Here is a 20,000-nt window from a genome sequence, read left to right as displayed (position 1 = left end):
AATATCGGATATGCAGGGTATCTGATATGCAACCCCACAGAGGTCAAGACCCAAAGGCTGAAAACCCACTGCAACTATGGCACTCCAAGCTTAAGTTTTCCAAATGTTTGGCCCTAAGGCTGCCTCCATGTGGCTCTACTAGTGGATAATTGTGCCTGCATCTTCTTGATTCTATGTTCGAAATGCTGGCACACACATATGCGACTGGGGAGAATGGAAATGGTATAACCACTTTCAAGAAACAGTTGCAAAGTTTCTTAAAAAGAAACTCGGGGGCCCAAGAGATGGCTCATCAAGAGATGCCAAACCTGACATGACCTGAGTTCGATTTCCAGGACCCACATGGTAGGAGAAAACTGATACAGAGAGTTATCCTCTGACCTTAACACGCACAATAAATCATGTGAGGGCACATACAAACTTCAAATGTAATTTTTAAAAGGGGGGGACATCAAACTTAGGCATGAGGTCCTGAGTTCAAATCTCCACAACTTCGAGGATGGTGGTACTCGTCTGTAATCCCAGTGCCCTGGAGTGGGACTGAAGGGAAACAGGAGGATTTGTGGAAAGCCTAAATACTAGCTAGCCTGGCATACGCAGAGGCGAACAACAGCAAAGAAACCTCTCTCAAACAAGATGAAAGACAAGGACCAAACCCCAAGGTTGACCTCTGACCTCTACATGTGCACCATGGCATGCTCACACCTGTACTCACTTACATGAACACACATGCACACATACCTCCCTCTCGTGCATACAATCACAGAGAAAATATACTCTGACTACACGATCTAGTTATTCTACCCCTAGGTACTTACCCAAACAGCATCATATAAGCCTCCAAAGTCTTACTCATAAATGTTTGTATCAGTTTTAGTTTTAGTGTCCCCAAACCAGAAACAACCCAAATGTCCAGAAAATGAACAGGTAAACAAATACAGCCAAACAACTACTGACACACACAGTGCAGGGGTAAACCTCAAATGATTATACTGTATGATTCCATTTGCAAATACATTCTAAACAGGCTGTAGTGCTCGCCTCCAATCCCAGTACTTAGAAGGCTAAGGCAAGAGCACAGGAGTTCAAGGTCAGCCTTGGGTACAAAGCAAAGCTCTATCTCAAAACAAAACAAGTTGCCATTTATGTCCCTGCCACCACCCCAGCCCAGATCCTCCACAGCTGACTTGCAATGCACTTAGGAGCCTTTTGGGAGCTGCTTGGGCAACTGCCAGGTATCCTTTAAGTACAGAACCTAGAGGGAACCTCCAACTGGCCCAAGAATTACTGCCATCCATACTTACAGTAGGGGCTTCGCCCTGGCTGCCTAGGCCATCAACCCCAGTTCTTTTCTTGCCTGACGTCTCCACAGGCCAATCTTGCTAGCTGTTTGTACCCTTGCAAGAGCGTCCCACCTGAATGATGTTCTGCCTGTTCTTCATCTAAGTCCCTGGTCTCCCTCCAATCCAAGTCAAAATTAAGCTTTGATGACCCCAGTGCCTGGGAAAAGGGTTCTAACTAGACAGAAATCTGAAAACAAAGGACACACATCAATCAGCACGTACTCTAATCAGATGCCTGAAGGCAACCGTTCTGAAACTGCATTATTGGACTGGAACAAATAAATTGTAACTTTTTAAAAAAGGGACTGAACAATTGCAGCCATTTGCATCCATCTTCAGTCGCTGAGGGCTGGCAAGGTTCTGAGGGTTCTAGTGAGAATATGATGAGATGACTGCCCTTGGGCTCAGCTTAGTGAACATTATACGCCAGCCTCCCCTGCCCTGACTGTTGACTTTCAGCCCCTCCTCCTAGCCAGCATCTCCTAACGCAGCAGGTGCATGCTAACACTCTGTAAACAGTAGGTGGCAAATTAAGGGTGAGCATCCCAAGGGCCACTGTCCCATGAAACATCCAATCACAACAAAAGAAAGAAAACATACAAACTTCCCTTGCAAACAGATCCTATCCTTCCAGTCCCTGAAGCTCTCCACTTATTTGAACATGTGCCTGGACTGACGTAAACTTCTGAGGCAGGTGTGGCACACACTCGCAGTTTCAGCTACTCAGGAGTTCAAAGCCAACCTAGGCAACATAAAACCAATTATCAAATAAATAAACTGGTTAGTCAATTATTTAAAATTATAAGCCTGTTTATTCAAAAAGCAAGGGATGAAGAGATTCTTCTAGCAGAAAAGTATCACTCAGGTAATCCAAGACCAAAATGTCCCTCAGGATCCAAACCCATGCGAAGCAGTAACAGCAATGCGTGAGACTATCCTTTTTCTCTTCATAGTTTCTTCAAGCCAGGTAGAGTGGCTCCCTCCTACCTGCAATCCCAGCACTTGGTAGAGGTAAGAGAATCATGAATGTGAGGCTAGCCTGGGCTATAAAGAGAATTCTAGACCAGCCTAAGCTACGCAGTAAGACCCTGTTAAAATAATAATAATTTCTATGTACAGTTATATGTTCATATTTCTACTAGAAAATCATTGTCTAATTTCCTATAAAACTTAGAATTTTTTTTATTATTGATTTTTATTGCACTCTACATTTTTCTCTGCTTCCCTCCCTGCCTTTCCTCTCCCCTCTAGCCCTCCCCCAAGGTCCCCATGCTTCCAATTTACTCAGATCTTGTGTTTTTCTACTTACATAGATCTAATCTACATGGGAAGTAGAAATAGAAAAAAACTTCAATTTTTTTTTTTTTTTTTTGGTTTTTCAAGACAGGGTTTCTCCATAGCTTTGTTTTGGTTCCTGTCCTGGAACTAGCTCTTGTAGACCAGGCTGGCCTCGAACTCACTGAGATCCGCCTGCCTCTGCCTCCCGAGTGCTGGGATTAAAGGCGTGCGCCACCACCGCCCGGCTAAACTTCAAAATTTTAAGCAAGAAAAATACCCTGTTAGCCTGCTTATCATATGAAAAACTCCTCTTGTTTTCAGCAAGTGCGCAAACTCACACGTGGTCAACCACACCTAAGCAACAATAATCACTATGGCATTGTCTCAAACAGCAAAAGACAGAATAAAAGACCAAACTACAACCCTGGGGCTGATTTAAAAAAAAAAAAAAGTTAGGATGCATGCACACAACGGAATACCATGCAGTCAAAAAAAAAAGTAAAGCAGTCTGTCTGCTTCTGAAGGCCACAAGTCAGATGGTTCTGTGTGGCTGGCCAGCAGAGATGTTAAGGCTCTTTCTCTCAGGCTGGGTTGCCTCTGGGCATGCCAGACTCCAGCACTCTCTAGGAGGGAAGCAGGGCAGAGGACAGCTTTGTGGAGTCTGCTCTCTCCTCCTACCTCTGCATGGGTTCCAGGGATTAAATTCAGGTCACCAGGCCTACAGAGCAAGCATCTTTACTCAGAGCCATTTTGTCAACCTCTGACTAAGACTAAATTTTCAATATTCCAAGAAGAAGAAGGAAAAAACAAACTCTGGAAGCAGAGGCAGGCAGATCCCTATGAGTTCGAGGACAGCTTGGTCTACAGAGTGAGTTCAGGACAGCCAGAGCTACACAGAAAAACCCTGTCTCAAAAAAACAATAGTTTTTTTATTTGAGTAACACAAGGTATGTGACAGTGTTGATGCAGTCACGTCATCTTCGCAGAACGGTGTAGGCACAGAGTTTATGGAAGAACCCTCCTTCTCTTACAAGAGTATCTGGGCAAATCCTCAAAAGCACCCCACATAAGAGCCTCTGTATAGAAAACCACACAGCTCTGCTTCTGGGGCAGCGAATGCTACTGGCCCCCCTAACTGGGACAGCACACCATGGCTGTTCTCAGCACTAACGTGCTCAGCAGCTATAGGCCTCTCCTAGATGCTGAGAAAAATCTTCAGAGTTCAAGACAAGTTTGGATAACAAGGGGTGCAGGAAAATTGATGGGGAGAAACCAGTCAGCATGATGAATAGGCTGGTCCAGAGCAGCAGGTGACGGATATGCAGATGCAAGACTGGCAGGGAGGGAAGAGAGTCCATGAACAACAGATGGACGGAGATGCTCAATCATCCTCAGGAACAAGCACACGGTGCCACACAGTCCTGGTCTGCTTACCGGCTCCTCACTCACCTGCAGGGTGAAGCCCCCACTCCCAGCAGCTTAGTGCAACAGCCCCATGCGGAGCAGGGCCCAGGGTAAGAAGAGCAGGAGGAGGGAGGAATGTGCCATCCCCAGAAAGCTGACTTGTGGGCCATGGTGAGCGGCCTCCTCCAGCTCTTTGTCTTTCTCACTGCCCCACACTCCCAGGGAGAGCTTTTACTGTTTGCTCAGGGTGGAGGGGCTATCACTACATCGGAAATTTAGTGGGAACTAGAGAGGCAAGGGCAAACTGGGATTGCTGTTCTAATGTCCACTGTCCTGTTTTTGTCCATCATTATCAGTCTGTGACAGAAAACCTAGTCCAACCTGTTCATATCAAGTCTGTGACTGCAGAGCTCATCAGTTAGGGGGAATTGTTCCCCCACTCATCTGAGGTAACAACCGCAAGAACAAAACACTCACTGGGGCCTGCAAACGGGGCTCAGTGGCAAAGCACTTGCCTAGGATGCCAAAGGTCCCTGATCTGATCCCCAGTACAAAATCAAGGAGGGAAAGAGGGGAAGGAAGGAGGAGAGGGAGGGAGGAGAGAGAGAAAGGAGGGGAGGGGGGAGGGAGGGAAGGAGGGAGGGAGAGAGGGAGGGAGGGAGGGAGGGAGGGAGGGAGGGAGGGAGGGAGGGAGGAAGGAAGGAAGGAAGGAAGGAAGGAAGGAAGGAAGGAAGGAAGGAAGGAAGGAAGGAAGGAAGGGACTCCGCAGGAATTGCTTTTAAAATGTCTGTGCTGTACCAGGTTCAAATACTCCAACAAATACTGGAATGAATCTAAATCTTGGTGCTATAATCCGTGTCTCATGAACAAAGACTCAGAAGGGCCAAACGGCCCCTCACAGGACCAACACTGCTGCTTCCAGCTCAGCTGCAGTCAAGCAAGGGGTGGTGCTGGCAAGATGTCCACCCCCTGCCCCTAAGCTATCTGCTGGACCCCAGCTCCAGGAACAAAAGCTCTATAAAAACACTTCTGCTTTCACTAAGACATATTAAAGAATTCATTATAAAGTAAAGCTGAAGGAGAAAATTAATTTTAGAAACACAAGAGGTTACTTTTTTTCCTAGAGATGGGGGAGGAAGCAGTTATTTTTGTCTTCATCCTGGGGCACAAGCTGGGAGCTGTCCAGTCGATAACCTGGCCATCAGAACAAGGTTTGTAATTAAAAGGTCAGCGACCTGGAAAGCCGGGCCCACTCCCAGAGCTTCTCAGTAATGACGGAGCTATTAAATTAAGACTGTTATGAAATCAATGCTAAAAAAGCTTTCATGGTAACGAGATTCCATTCAAGGACATGCAAACTACCTCATGAAATGGACGTAAATGATAAAAAAGAAAAGTAATAAAAGAGAGTTAAATTGAAATCTGTGCAAGAATTTACTCCCCCCTTAAAGGACTCCAGGGAGAGAAGCCCTTCACTTCTACCCCACCACCAAGGTTGAGCCCACCAGGATTCTTTCTTCCCCAAGTTCATTTCCACAAGGAGGTAGCGTCTGTTCTGCCTTTAAGGAGAAGAAAGTCATGGACAGGTGAGAAAAAAGTCCTTGGCTTGCACACTTGAGCAGGCACCACCCTCCCAACTCCAAAGGGTTATGCCGAAAAGCCTAGGCTGGCTTTGAGAGCTCCATTAGGGCAGCAGCTGACAACTCTATCCCCTCCTCCACCTCATCCTCCTTAGCCTCCCAGGCACAGGCATCTCATTTGCCCAACCTGTACTCAGCCTGCAGAGCATGCTGGGAAGTGACTTGCCTTATCCTACATTTTGTGGTATCGAATCGACAGCAGCCCATGGACAATGCTCTCCAAGCCTCTAACTCTCTGGACTGTTGCTACTGCTGTTTCTAGGCTACTCTGCCTCCTGGGCTGCAGCCTGCTGAGAGGCCCACTGCCTGCTTGGTAAGAAAAGTATCTCTATATAGACCAGCTCTATGAGGACTTAAACCCCACATAGTCCAACTACTGTTCTGGGTGGCTGACTCTACCGTGGCTGTGTCATCTGCTCAGTCAAGAAGCTGGACACAATACAAAAATATTCATTCTAATATTCTGAAGGTGAACAGCTGCCTTTTTCTTCCATCAAAAAAAAAATCCTGATAATAGGAAGAATTGCTGTAAATTACATAAAATGGCAATACAAACTTCAAAGAAAATGATAAATGATTCTAATAACTTCATGTTTCTCATTAATGACTCTATATCCAGCTTTAAAGCATCTAAAAAAGATCACAAAACAAACAACAACAAGCCAAAGAAAACAGACCCTTGCAGACCAATGCTCTCCCACTTCAGCCCACTCCCCAGCCCCCATCAGAGAGAACAACACTTAACCTGTCGGTAACAGAGGCACAATGCAGCCCCTGCCCAGGGCTGTGGTTTCACAATAAAACGAACTCAGCCTGATGCGCCTAAAGTAACCCTCATTTTCCGCTGAACTGACATGTACTACAGGGACCTCAATTTCTATATTAAATATTAAATAATATTAAAAGAAAAACAAAATTGGATTTGCTTTTTCAGGAAAGAGATGTTTATTAAGAAAAAAAAAAAAGAAGAAAGTCAGATTATAATTCAAGTCAGTGCTTCACTGCAATTCCCCGAAGTGACATTGCTAGGAAAAGCCAAGGCTACAGAAGTTGAGAGCTCTCCCGAAGCCAGCTCCCCAAGCCTCCCTGCCACAGCCCTGCAGAGAGAAGACCTACAGTAAGGTGCCAAGACCTCACTTCTTCCCCTTCCTCGCATAGCTACCGTGAGGGGCGCAGTAGATGCTCCTTGCCCATCCTCATCATGGACAGCGCCAAGCACACTGGTTGTATAAGCCTGACCCAAGGAATATCAAAAATTTAAAAAGTGAAGTTTAAATCCACGAAGGGGCTTTTCTTCCCTAGATACCAAATCAAACCTTGGAATTCTTTGCCCAGAAAAGGTCCTGCCAAAAACTTACCCTATTGGGATTCCCCTCGGAAATGGATAATTACCAACTGAAGGAGCATTTTAGAGGATAATGGAGACGGGTGATTAGCTTCAGTGATTCCAGGCTTAAGTACAGGGTGAACCAGTGTGGTTCTCTTAGGAACAAAAAGGGCTGGGTAGCCTCCCTGGGTTCTCAACACCCAAATTTCTGAAGACTAACCTGAACCAGGAGTCCACTCTACCAACACACTTGTCTCTCTCACAGCTCTGTGCCACATGGCCCCCAGAGACGGCTGACAGCCTTTAGAGTCACCTCCCCTCCAGCCCTGCCGCTGCGCAGTCCCCACCCCCGTCCTTGCTTTATTTCCTCCCCAGGCACCTGTCACTGACACACCATGGACTTTGCTATTCCATTTGTTCATGTCCCGTCCCCGGCCCTGCTAGGACAGAAGTTCCGTGAGGACAGGCTTGTCTTTTCTGTCCTCAGAGAATTCCCAGGGTGTGAGCAGGGTGTGACAGAGAGCGGATGCTGACTCTTGGTGAACTGATTAATCAATCAGCTGGATGTTCTTTTTTTTCCTCTCTCTCTCTTTTTCCTTTTTTCTTTTTTGTGAAGAACAACAAATAATAATTGCATAAATCAGCTCCCCCTCTACAGTGGTTATGAGCCAAGTGACTCAAAAGAAGTATTATTTGGTCCAGAGTTTTCCTCTCACTCCCTCTCTCCCTCTCCCAGTCAGGGATTTATTAAAATTAAACAGATTAGATGGAGCTCCTGATACTAAAACTGCTCAGCAAAGCCTGCGGTGGGGAAGTGCCGAGCAAACACCAGAGACATTTGTCTCTAAATTGCTCTAAATACCTTCTGCAAATGAAATTCTAACCCAGCTGCGTTTGAGAGAAAATGAGGACTAACTGGTCATTGTCGGTGGAGGAGAAGATCAGACAGTTATAATACTGCACAATGTACTGGGCTAAGGATCTCTGGGCAACCATAGATTTTGTCTCAGGTTACCCCGGGTAATCAGCTCAGCTTTTAGGCTCAGCTTTCCCCTGCTTCAATGCTTTGATGAGAGAGCTGAAATCCCCAAGCCTTTATGATTAATTACTCCCCATAGGTACACATATTTCAAGGAAAATCTCTTTTATGGCATGATGCTTGCGGAGTGGAGAGGCCAGCCAACACACTCCAAATTTTAATAATCTCCTAATGATGGGGGCGAGTACCATGCAGCCAGCAAGCATGCACCTCTTTCATGGGCACCCTGCTTTGGGTCTGCTGCTAAGCAGCTGCTGTGGGTGCAATGTTTGGGCCTACTGTGTCCAAACCCTGTGTGTGGATAAAGCACTGTTTTGTCCCTTCAGTGGGGCACCACTGGGGTGTCTAGAAATGTTATGAAAACATCCCATCATCCATTTCAGTTAAAAAATAAAAATAAAAGACAAAAATCACCAAAATTTTGAGGTCCGTATTCTAGCTTTTAAAGGAAAAGTAGTTTTGGGGTGAAGAAACCCCCCTTGGTGCCATGTAAGGCTCTTTAAGGAGCTTCCTAGATCTCTAGAAAAGTAAGCATCCTAAGAACGAAAGCCCGCCTTCTTTTTTGGTTAGATGGTTGTTACTTTACAAAAACCCAAAAATATCCTAAACTCCAAGAAAACCAGAATAGATTGTATCTGCTTCAACAATACAGAACTTGTCAGAATCCCTTTTATTCCAGCCTACAGAAAGAGCAAAAAATCAGCAATTTACCACTTCAATCTGGAAATCAGACTGACCCCAGGCTTGACCTTATTCTGACTGTGTTTATTCATCTTGTTTGCCTTGTCTGTGATTTTTTTTACTGAGGCAGCTGGCTTCTCCTAGGCCAGGTTACTAACGGACTGACCAGAAAGCAGGAGTCCCCCAGTTTTAGTCAATGGCCACTTTTCTACTGAGTGCTGACTGTACCATGACGCTCTTGGCCTCAGATATGCTGCTTAATTATTCAAATCCTGTCATTTCTGTGCTCCACTGCGAATAAAGAAATGTACACTCCACTGAGGGGAGGTCACCTCCCCACTACGTCCCACCAGCAAACATGGACAGCCACGGGCGATCCTAGAAGCATTCAGCACCTGTCTCTAGCTATCATTTCCACCTGCCCCAGCCCCAGCCTCAGCCCCTTTCTACAGGCCACCCTACACTGCAAGAAAACCTGTACCTTTCTTCTTAAGAAATGCTCTCCTGGTTGCAAGTGGGCTCTGCCGGACCCGAGAATTCTGTAGGAACTTCACTGCTGTGGCAATCTGGTGGGGGAGATAAAACAGAGAGAGTAAACTTCAGTAATCTGAATTTCAAGGCCAGAAATCTTGAGTTCCAAGAGCCACAGACAGAAGGATGCTGCTGGGATCAAACACACAGCAAGCTACTTCTTCAACTAGAAACCCACCTAAACAGAAGACTAGGTGTCTCTGTCTTCACTGGCTGGCTGTTTCTGAGAGGAACAAGCGCACCTCCTTGGTTTAGCTTTTCTGACCTGCACAAACTTTTCCTGTCTTCCTGCTTCAAGCTGCTGCTTCAGTCACACTCAGTCAGTTACTATCCTTGCACCATGCACACCCTCGTTCTAGGAGGCTTCTCTTTGCTATCTCTACCTGTCTACATACACACACACACACACACACACACACACACACACACGCACGCACACACACACTCACTGAGGACCCTCATACAGCCTGTTCTGACTCCTCAGAGCTTTCCCCAAATCAGGAAGTACTTTCCAATCTTCCTATTCTCTCTTTAATTCCTCAGCGCTGTAGTGTGTACCATATAATTGAAGACATAATTATACTGTCTTCTCATGCTCAGGCTGCCTCCCCAACTGCACAGTAAGAAATGGCGAGGAAGAGATATGCTCCCTATCTAGTATCTGGCAAAGTACTCGAGCTGAAGGTTTGTAAAGAACATGCAGCTGGCCACACTGGCCCACCATTGCGGTGAGGCTGAATTCTGGTGATCCTTCAAAGGACAAAATTTGGGATTCCCTGGCTGCAAGCAAATAATCTGACAGACTGTCTCCCCTCCCTCCCTCTGGTACGAACAGGATGTGATAAAATCTTTCTACCTACAAATAAGTCGAGTAGGGATAGAAGAGGCTTCAACCCCACCCTTAGCACACACAAGGCATGTGCTTATCCTGCCTGACTGCTGTTCACAGCAAACATGGCCCTACAGGGCAGAAAATGCCAAGCTGCTCCTGTAGGAGAGGGGGCTTATTTAGAATAACTGGTACTATTTATTCACCTCATCAAAACCAGAAGAAAAACATGATCTCCTGTTATGGTAAGGCTAATGCCGTTCACTTCTCGGGGGCCAAAAGTAAGGAGGTTTCTGTGATCCTAAACTGAGGGCAACTAAGCCAACATGCAAACAGCAAGTGCTGTGCCCGTGCGTGCCGCCCAGGCTGCATGCACATCACCTCCTGAGACCAGAGTCCTCAGGAACAAAAGAAATGAAGGCAGATCAGGAAGAAAGAGGAAAAGAGGAAGAAAGCCAGGGAGACAACTCATTCTCCTCTAGAAGAATTTGATTCCTCAGTGTATGAAATCATATACCTTCAGTGGGAGACTTACCCTGGGCTCCTCCTTACAGGTCAGGTTCAACATCCCGACCCTCTGGAGCTGGACCTGTCACTCCAGACATACTACTGAGCTCAAGAGCCAAGCCCAACTCCCTGCAGGTGATGATCCCTCTGTCCACCATGGTAAACTGCAGTACAACCACAGTTCTAGGCTAAGGAAGATTCAGTGTGGGAACCCCAAAACTGACACTTACCTCTCAACTAGATCACCTCAGCTTATACTAGAAAAAAAAAAACCTAACAAACCTCTACAAAATTATGATGAAGAGACTGGGGAGGGAGGGCACAGAGGAAGGACAGGAAGGAGAAACAGGAAAAGAAGAAAAAAGGGAATGAGCAAAAGAGATGGGAATCCAAAGGAGACACAGGAGAAGGGGTGGAAAGAGAGGAAGGGAAAAGAGGAAAGTTGGGTGGGGGTGGGGGATGCTATGCTCCAGAGACAGAAGGGATAGGTACCCATCACAGGCCCTCTAGGGTCAACACCAATCCGCACCGCTTACATGGCTCAGGTATAATTGTGTTCACCTGAGAAAATCATACACCTTCTACATGTTAGAAACTGACAGTGCTGGTATCATGCGGCAGCCTCTGCGGCTGTGCTTATGGGTACCAGGTGTCAACAGGAGATGTGGATGAACAGGTCTTGGGCAGATGGGAAGCACACCGCTCCTATCATTCACCCATACAAAGAGAAAGCCTTCTGCATCCTTCCAAAATACCCCATGACAGAGAAAGAAGACAGAACCACACCACTAAAACGCCCAGGCTTCACCTGGCTCTTTTAATACAGTCCTTGGTATATGCATTTCTGGTCAGAGAGCAAAGTTCTGATGGGTTTAATGGTGCACTCAATGCAGTGCTTGGCGCATTCCATCAATTTTTTTTTTAAAATTGCATCTCTTATTTCTTTAAATACATTAATCAGCCTAGTGTAGGCAAAACGGATCCATCGGACAATGCAATAAACATGAATTATCATCTATCCAACACGCATAATGGCTTAAAAATACATAATAGCAGGTGTAGTTTAAATGATTAGTTATTACACCTGTGGTGGGTCTGATTCAATTGGGAAAAATCATCTTTAATAGGTTAAAAGGTTTAGATCACCATGCTTTCCTTAAAGTGGCTGCAGAGAGGGAATGATGGAGTGCTCTGTCATTAGTAATTCATTTAAGAAAAACATGGGGGATATAGCAAAGAACAGCATAAACGAGTGAATCCAATTTAAACATCAGGTAAAGTAGAAAACACCTTTTAAAAAAGCAAGATAAATGAATTTGGAAGGGAGATGAAATTGACGTATTTATTTTAACGGGAATTTGACAAAGTCCCGGCACACTTCAAACTTGCAAAAATATGAACAATTTCTTTTAAAGTTTCCACTCACTAATTTCAAGTCATATAAAATAATACTACCAAACACCTACATAAAGTGTTTTTGAGGCTTGTTTATGTTCCCCTTGATCTTTGTCTGAAAATGCAGGCGACAGGCAAATCACATATTTAACAGCATCGATATCACTATGCTAGATGCAAAATATAAAGCACCCAAACTAATAGCCTCAACATAATGTGCTGAATAAGAAAGATGCCCAGATAAGCGGCTGCGTGTAAGTGTGAGCACACGAGAACCTCTCTCCTCCTCTCACTGTCTATCCCTCCAGCCGCTCTTCCCTCTTCTCCTCCCTCCCCACAGACACTAGCACACTGAAGGGGTAAAGGACTTGTCCAACCTAGAATGTCATACCCTATGATTCAAGCATCGATGGTGAAAGAATTCAAAAAACTCCTTACCCATTATGCAAAGATCTTTGCCCACCAAATTAACTGCCAAGGTGCTCAAGGTGGGCCTTTCACCAGCCTATTGTTGAACACTTTTCATTAACTTCATGAAACAACTCAACTGGCTTCTCCCTCTGCAAAGGTCCAACACCCAACACGTTTTTGTTGGATTCAATGATGGGGTTCCTGTGGCCTATCCTGTATTATCATTTGATTTTCTAATTAGAAGATGAATGTGACTCTTCGTGGATTATATTTGTGCCCACCTAAATTACATAAATTCAGGCCAAATCTTCCGCCTCAATGTCAAAGATGTAAAACGGCGCCGGGGACTTGATTGATTGCACATGTTGCGGGAGTGCAGCGAGCCACGGAGGATCTCCATCCCTGACGCCACTGCCACTGTTGAGCCACCTGCTGTGTAGGCCACGCCTCACCTTAGACTGAGTTCTCAATGAGTGTCCCCTGAATTAGCAGTAAGCTAGTTTGAGTTTAAAACATTAAGGATGAACTCAAGGGGGGGGAAAAAAACCAGAAGCAAAGTTTCCCCCAATTGTCCCAACAAGCTAAACAGAATGACTCTGCCAACTACCAACTCCATGATTTTAGGGAAGTTTGTAATCTCACTGCTTATCCCTCTAAAGCTACACGAAAAAACTGAAGAAGACAAAATTCTCTTCTCTGCAATCTTGAAACAGTGATTACATTGGAGCTCCTGACAATTACTTGATGAGGAAGTGAAGGGGGGGATTCAGACTATAAAATACCTTTGGATTCAAGATAGCCGGTCAACTGAGCAAGACCAGCATGGGAGCCCAGGCTCTGTAACTGCATAGTGAACAGAGCACGGTGATTCTGGGTGATCTGGCACTGGATGCTAAACACACAGAGTAAGTAGGCCTGCAAGGAAGAACCCAGGGTCCTGAGGGTCTTCACTGAAGAGCCACTTTCTATGTGTTTGCCATTCTCCTACAAAAGAGCTACACACTGTGATCTTCAGAGCACACATGGTCTTCTGCTTGAGGGGAACGGGAAAATAAAACTTCGGGTTTCAGGGAGGTGTAGGCACTTTGCACCTGACATGCAAACCCTGATGTACTGTCTCTGGTGACACTTATTTGGAAAGTTACCAATTTCCAGCATACCTGTGTACTACGTACACATCTATCTCCTAAAATGAGAGCATTCATTAGCCAGTTTAAAATATTAAAAATATTCCAAAATTAATGACTTTAACAACCAAAGCCAAGTCCTTTTTAACCCAGGGAGAAAGCACCTAGAGGGCAGGGGAAGTGACCAGCACACAGGCCTGAAACCCACTACAGTGCCCCATCGCTCCCGCACTGCTCACCAGATTAAATTGCCTGGGAGAGGCTCCCACTCCAGCTCTCAAGCAGACACCCAGAATCCTGTTAACAGGCGCTAGACCAAAGCCAGCTTGAGTTTTAACAAGGGTTGACTTTAAAAACCACGCAATGCTGAGGAAAGAGTCCTCGTGAAGCAGAAATGCTGCGTTTTAGTAAGAAATCAGTACTCTGTCAGGAGTTCCTTGACAAATATGGTCATCGGTGGCACAAGGAAATAGTTGCAAAGCAGCTGTTAATCAGAGAAACACATCGTAGAACGCTGATGCTAGCACTCGTGAAAAAATGCAACGGGCTAATTATGAAGCCATATATCTCACTAAAGAGGCTGTGTGCCTGGAGATTCCAGGCAGAGCACACTCGGATCCAGGGTCCTAGGACAACATAATTCTGGTTTCTGCACCCAGATTCCTCTCTGATCTATAGTTCAGTGCCAAGCTCTTTCTTAATTTTGCACTTTCTTTCTAGGTAGGGCACAGGCTAGGGAGGGAAGGAAGCAGGGACAACCACAAGCCACATTCCAAGACATTGCAGGAATACATCCAAAAAGAGCAGATCTTAAGTCAAAGCAGAAGAAGTCTATGAGCCTGCGAAAAGAAAGGGAATGCTGGACCGGAGAGGACCTGTGCAATGTGTGGGAACTTCGAGGGCAGAAGTGAGACCAGCATTGACAAACAAAAAAAACAGAAGCAACGCACATCGCACATCGGAAGCTCAAAGGAAGAAAGGGAGCCTCCAGAAAGCTTTCACCCGTGCGTGAAATTCAGTGCAGAAAGCTAAGGGTCTCACAGCCAGGCACAGGAGGGAAAGTTAATATGCAGAGGAAGGCTCGGTCAGCCAAAATTCAATACGGTTTGCTGCAAGGACAAGGAGGAACAGGCTCCCCGAAACCAGACTAGGGGAGGGGGAGGGGCGCCACAGCACACTCACAGCAAAACCACTGGAATGGCAAGAGGGGAATAACCTTGAGGTGGACACTTAGTCAGGAACCCAAGCACAGAGCCAAAGTGCCCCCTAGCCGGAGCCGGCGGAGGCGCAGGCCAGAGGTGGTCGCTGGGCTAACTCACACAGCCCAAATTAAGTGTTTCCACTCAGGGAAAATGAAATGTTTTGCAAGATGAAACAGAATGAAAATTGAGGTTTTAGGTAATTACTAGTTGGCATTTACATATCACGGGCTGGTTCAACACCTATTCATTTTCCTCTTTTATTTAAAAAATTGCTCATTAAAAATGAACAGATGACAGTGACAGGGTTTGGGTTGTTTTTTTTTTTTTTTTTTTAAATATTCTTTCCCCTTCTCTGAGGGTTACAAATGGAGAGGTACTTTTTAGTCCACTTCTCTACAAATGAGACACAAATGTGTGAATGCAAGCATGGGTGCACACAAGTATGTTTAATTCATATTTCTTTGACAACGGAGAAGGGAAAGTGTCCACAAAACCCTCAAGTTCACCAACTGAAGACAGTGAGCTGTCTTAGCTAGCCCAGTACCGAGGGAGGGATGAACGATCAAGTTCTCTGGTACTCAAAGGGTTAAAGGAAGAAGTAGTCTCTCTTTCAGTTGGAATTTCCTGATTGTGGTCATTGTGTCCTTCCTACTGTTGATGTTGGTTACAGCCCTGTAGTAATTATGCTTGTGAGCCCTAATTTCCTTTGTTTTATTTTCCTTAGTCCTTTTGTTTTTTACATTAAAGCAAAAAAATACCTCTAATAGAAGCCAGAAGAGTTGACATGATACAACATAATATATTTAAGGGGCTATTGCGTAAATCTGTATTTAGGGAATTCTGAAGCATGCATTATTGACCCTAGTCTCTCTTAAAACACTGATATATGAAGTAAAAGCCTCTACGAAAAGTGGCAACTTCACACGCGCAAAAACCACCTTTCAAAGTGAAATACCTCTGTCGTCTACATTCTTTCTTGGCCCTAGTTAAAAATACTGCATGAGCGACTCACCGGAACGACACTGTTGTTTTATGGGAGCAGTTCTTCCAGGGACCTCAGTCTCCTTAAACCACCACACACTACTTAGTACCCAGCAACAGTGGTCTTAGGGACAGAGTGACTTTGGAGAGGTTTTCTGCTCAGCAGAGGACTCTGGGCCAACTTACAGCACAGAGGAAGATGGAGCAGTGTGGACAGCGGAGCCAGCTGGGAGGCAGGGCTGCGGATGCTGAGAGCCACTGAGCGCGTGGTGCAGGAGCGAAACACACAAGCTCGCTATAGAGGAAATGAAAACCCCAGCCTCTGGGCTGAGAAGATCAAAGTTCCTTTTTAGGAAAGGTTGAGACGGAAAAGGAATTTCTTCTTTAGGGGAAAGAAAAGCAAATTTAAATGCCTTGTCCCCACGCATCCCCACCTGAATTTCCACAGCAACCCCTCTAATTTGTGATGCAGCCAACAAAGCAGTTACCCAAAGAGGGGAGAAAAAAAGGATGACATTTGCCTTTTCCTTGGCTTTGAAATCCAACTGGCAGCAAATTGTTTGAAGTCCTGTGTAGAGAAGAAACTGTAATAGCCTCCATACTCAAGAGGAGGGAAATGTCATTATACACGGATCACGGTAGCAGTGACCTCAGCAGAGAAGGCAGAGAGCTGGCTGTGAGCCGGAGGTGCGGCTGGCTAGCACGCAGGAACAGAAATGAAAGGTCTATGTGCCAGAGTTGAGTTGGTCCTGGGAAGCACCAAGAAGAGCAGGGAGCTCAAAGCCCAGCACAGCATTTCTCAATAGCCCCTGGACTGCCCCTCTCCCAGTGCCCTGCTTTTCTAATTCTAATTCCTCTAACAACTCCCTGCACTGTTAGGAGAGGAAGCAGAAGACACCTAGGCTTGGTGTTGTAAAATTAATGGGGTGTCAAGCTGCTGAGTTGAATCACTCCAAAGGAATGTAATGACTCAGTGTCCAAGATGCTCCTTAGAACCATGAGCTCACACAGTGACGGTGGCTGGTGACTCCAACACTAAAAATATGTAGCATACAGTGCCCAGGACCTTCCTGATAGTACCTAGGTTCTTTCTCTCTGATTTGTACTGCTCCACTTGGAGAGAGAGCTCGGGAGCTCAGGCACTTGGCAGATGGAGAACTGCTTCAGCTCCTACTACTTCTGAAATCTGGACCAGACAAATTCCTCTCTTGTCATGCATAGCCAAGCTGTAGTATGATCAGCGGGGACAAAGAAAGGTTGTATCCCTGAGAGTGGCAACCTTAAGCATTAAGTCATTACTGGGGCTAGATACAGAATAAATGACTGCCAGGTGGTGTGTACAGCACTCCCTCTAGAGGGCTTGGACACCTTGTAATCCCAGAGCAAGGAGGACTCCTGAGTGCCAAGGAAGAGACTTGTTCTGGGTCAGCTATCACTGTCTACCGTCACTCATGGAACAAAAATAAAATGGTTTTGGTTTTTTGTTTTGTTTCGTTTGGCTATGTAGCCTAGCCCAGAATTCACAAGCGTCTTCTTCCAGCCTCCCAGAAGCTGGGATTCCAGCATGTGTTGAAGTGTCTGTATGAACTAAAACACCTTTTGAGGAGTCATTACCTGGCACCTCCGACAGATAGCTAAGAGGGAAGACTAAATGTTAACAAATAGGTGAGTACAAAAAAAAAAAAAAAAAAAAGAACCAGCCACAGCCTATAAATAGCTAAAGTCCCAAGAATCTGGGCCTGGAGAGATGGCTAAGCAATTAAGAGCACTTGTTGCAATTCCAGAGGACCAGGATTCAATTTCCAGCACCCACAGAGTGGCTCACAGCTGTCTGAACTCCAGCTCCAGAGGTTCCAACACTCTTTTGACATCTGCACCAGGAACACGAGTGGTACACAGATAAACATGCAGGCAAAACACTCATACATATTAAGTGAATGAATGAAAAATGAAGTAAAGGTAGCAAGAATTAGAAATGACAGATTTGGGTAGCTAAAGATCACCTTTAGCTCCATCAAAAAGCAGACCTATGGCTAACACAAGACTACCTGGTCCTAGCTCCTGCTGTTACTCTAGAGAAGTTCATGGCCCAAGGGGGAAAAGCAAAAGTATGACTTCCAGAAACATGATTCATAACAGAGTAAGCTGGCAGGCTTGAGAACTTTCAAACTGACGGTAAAATGACAGGGACTGGAAAGGCACTACTCAAATGGTGGGATATGAGCAGCTCCTCTGGGAGGGAGGTCACCCTCCTCATCAGACATAGGCCTAGACACTGAACAGGAGTGGGCTCACCACTGGAATCAGCTCTAGCAGTAAGAGGTGGCAGACATCAGATGTGCCTCATAGCCACATGAAACAAGTTCACAGCCAGGTCCTACATTCTAATAATAGGATCCTTAATACAAGCACCATGTCTGTAGACAACTTCCTAAGTAAGAGTCCATGCAAAGTGTCCAACACAGAGGGACCTGTGACCCCATGAGGAAGAGGTACTGAAGTAAGGATGGCACAAGTGTCAGGCCTGCACCATGGGGTACTTCATTAGTAGGAAGGTGCCTCAAGTAGCTCTTGTAGCGAACTTCAGTTTAGAAATGTTCAGCTCAGCAAGGAAGTCTGTCACTCACAGGGACAGTCGTCAGGGTTTAGAACCATCCAGCAGCCTTCCACTAGATGCCCTAAATATTGTTATTAAAAACACCAGCTATTAAGAAATACACAAAGCCAGGCGGTGGTGGCGCACGCCTTTAATCCCAGCACTCGGGAGGCAGAGGCAAGTGGATCTCTGTGAGTTCGAGACCAGCCTGGTCTACAAGAGCTAGTTCCAGGACAGGCTCCAAAACCACAGAGAAACCCTGTCTCGAAAAACAAAACAAAAAAAAAAAACCCAAACAAAAAAAGAAATACACACACATAAAGAAGGAGGAGGAGGTAGCAGCAGCGGCAGCAGCAGTGGCTGAGGAAGAGGCAGCAGCAGCAGCAGCCTGTGGGGCCTTAGTCCCAGGACTTGGGAGGCAGAGTTCCAGGACAGCCAGGGCTATAGAGTAAGACCTTGTCTGAAGAGAGAGAAAAAAAAAAATCTCACAAAGGTCTAGGCATCAAAGCCATGTTGGCCCCAGGACTGCATCTCACCCACAGAGGAAGGTAGAAGGAGCTATGTTAGTCTGAAGCTCTTACCAGCCCTGGGCATCTAGGGCAGGCCAAATGAGCATGCAATACACACAGCATTAACGCTAACTTTACACAGTTCTCACCATTAAGAGAGCCAGCTTTATTGAGTATCCTTCTCAAAATCAATGGTAACTCATTTCAAACTCTTTCCAGCTCTGCATGGGGGAACAGACAGAAGTTCACTTCTGTTATCCAAAGAATTATGAATTATCACTCTCTCTGAAGCCGTCATTCTTCACACTCTCTTTATAGACGAAGGCACTCGAAAATCACAAAAATGCCTGAAATGTTCTCAGTTTGGCTCCTTGCAGCTCAGCGAGTTTCCTGAAGCTCGTGCATAGCCTTTTGCTTGCTATCCCTTCACTCTCTGACTGTTTAAACACATGGACAGGGAGTTACTAACTTTTACAGGAAAGACAAATAAAATAACGTTGAAGCAAGAGCGCAGTGACGTCCGTCTGCAGCTAGCACCACTCATCTGTGGGAATCTGATTAGCGCTCGAGTGGCAGAGCTACCTGGAAAAGTGCTCACAATCAAATAAAAAAATGATACCAAAACATTAACCTGATGGCTAAAAACTCCACATTTAAGCAGTTAAAGTAATAAAGGAGCTTTTATTGAGTATTTTTTATATTTCATTATGCTTCAAATTGACGAGGACTCCCGGATACATTTTCTAGACTTTTGGTTCCTCAAATCAAATGCTCTCTTCGACTTTTTTTTTTTTTTGTAACTAAAAGGAAACAGCATTTCTTGTAACTTTGAAAGGATTAAAGCTCCAACAATATCGACATCAGCCATGAGTGCAAACACAGCCTCGACCCGCTCACCAGACACCACAGCATTTCTGTGATTTTTAAAAAACTTTTACAGTGTCTACATTTCCTTATTTATACACAGTCTGTTCAAAACAGGCAGGGACAAAGCTAAATGGTGTGGCAGGGCAGAGAGAAGCCAGGCCTCAAGACAGCTGAGCACAGGGTCCAGCTGATGCCGATGTGCCATGAAACAAGCTCCCTGCATCCCTGCTCCCAACCGAGCCCTTCACATCTGCACACATGACCTCTCACTAGTTTTTTCTTTTCTCTCTCTCTCTCTCTCTCTCTCTCTCTCTCTCTCTCTCTCTCTCTCTC

General features: G+C 45.5%; 1 protein-coding gene across 3 annotated transcripts in view; it reads right to left on the bottom strand.

The window, feature by feature from the left end:
* The window catches only part of Pex14 (peroxisomal biogenesis factor 14), a 136,292-nt gene that overhangs the window by 67,745 nt on the left and 48,547 nt on the right, over positions 1-20,000 (bottom strand). For all 3 annotated transcript variants that reach the window (XM_050153150.1, XM_050153146.1, XM_050153149.1), the window contains exon 3: positions 9,194-9,278. In XM_050153150.1, coding sequence (XP_050009107.1) covers positions 9,194-9,278 — 85 coding nt within the window. The remainder of the gene's footprint in view (positions 1-9,193; positions 9,279-20,000) is intronic.

Source organism: Alexandromys fortis, unplaced genomic scaffold (assembly GCF_014885135.2).
Source record: "Alexandromys fortis isolate MF-2015 unplaced genomic scaffold, M_Fortis_MF-2015_v1.1 scaffold_88, whole genome shotgun sequence".
Classification (NCBI taxonomy): Eukaryota; Metazoa; Chordata; class Mammalia; order Rodentia; family Cricetidae; genus Alexandromys; species Alexandromys fortis.
The sequence above is the reverse complement of the archived record's forward strand: the minus strand, read 5'-3'. Positions and strand labels throughout refer to the sequence as shown.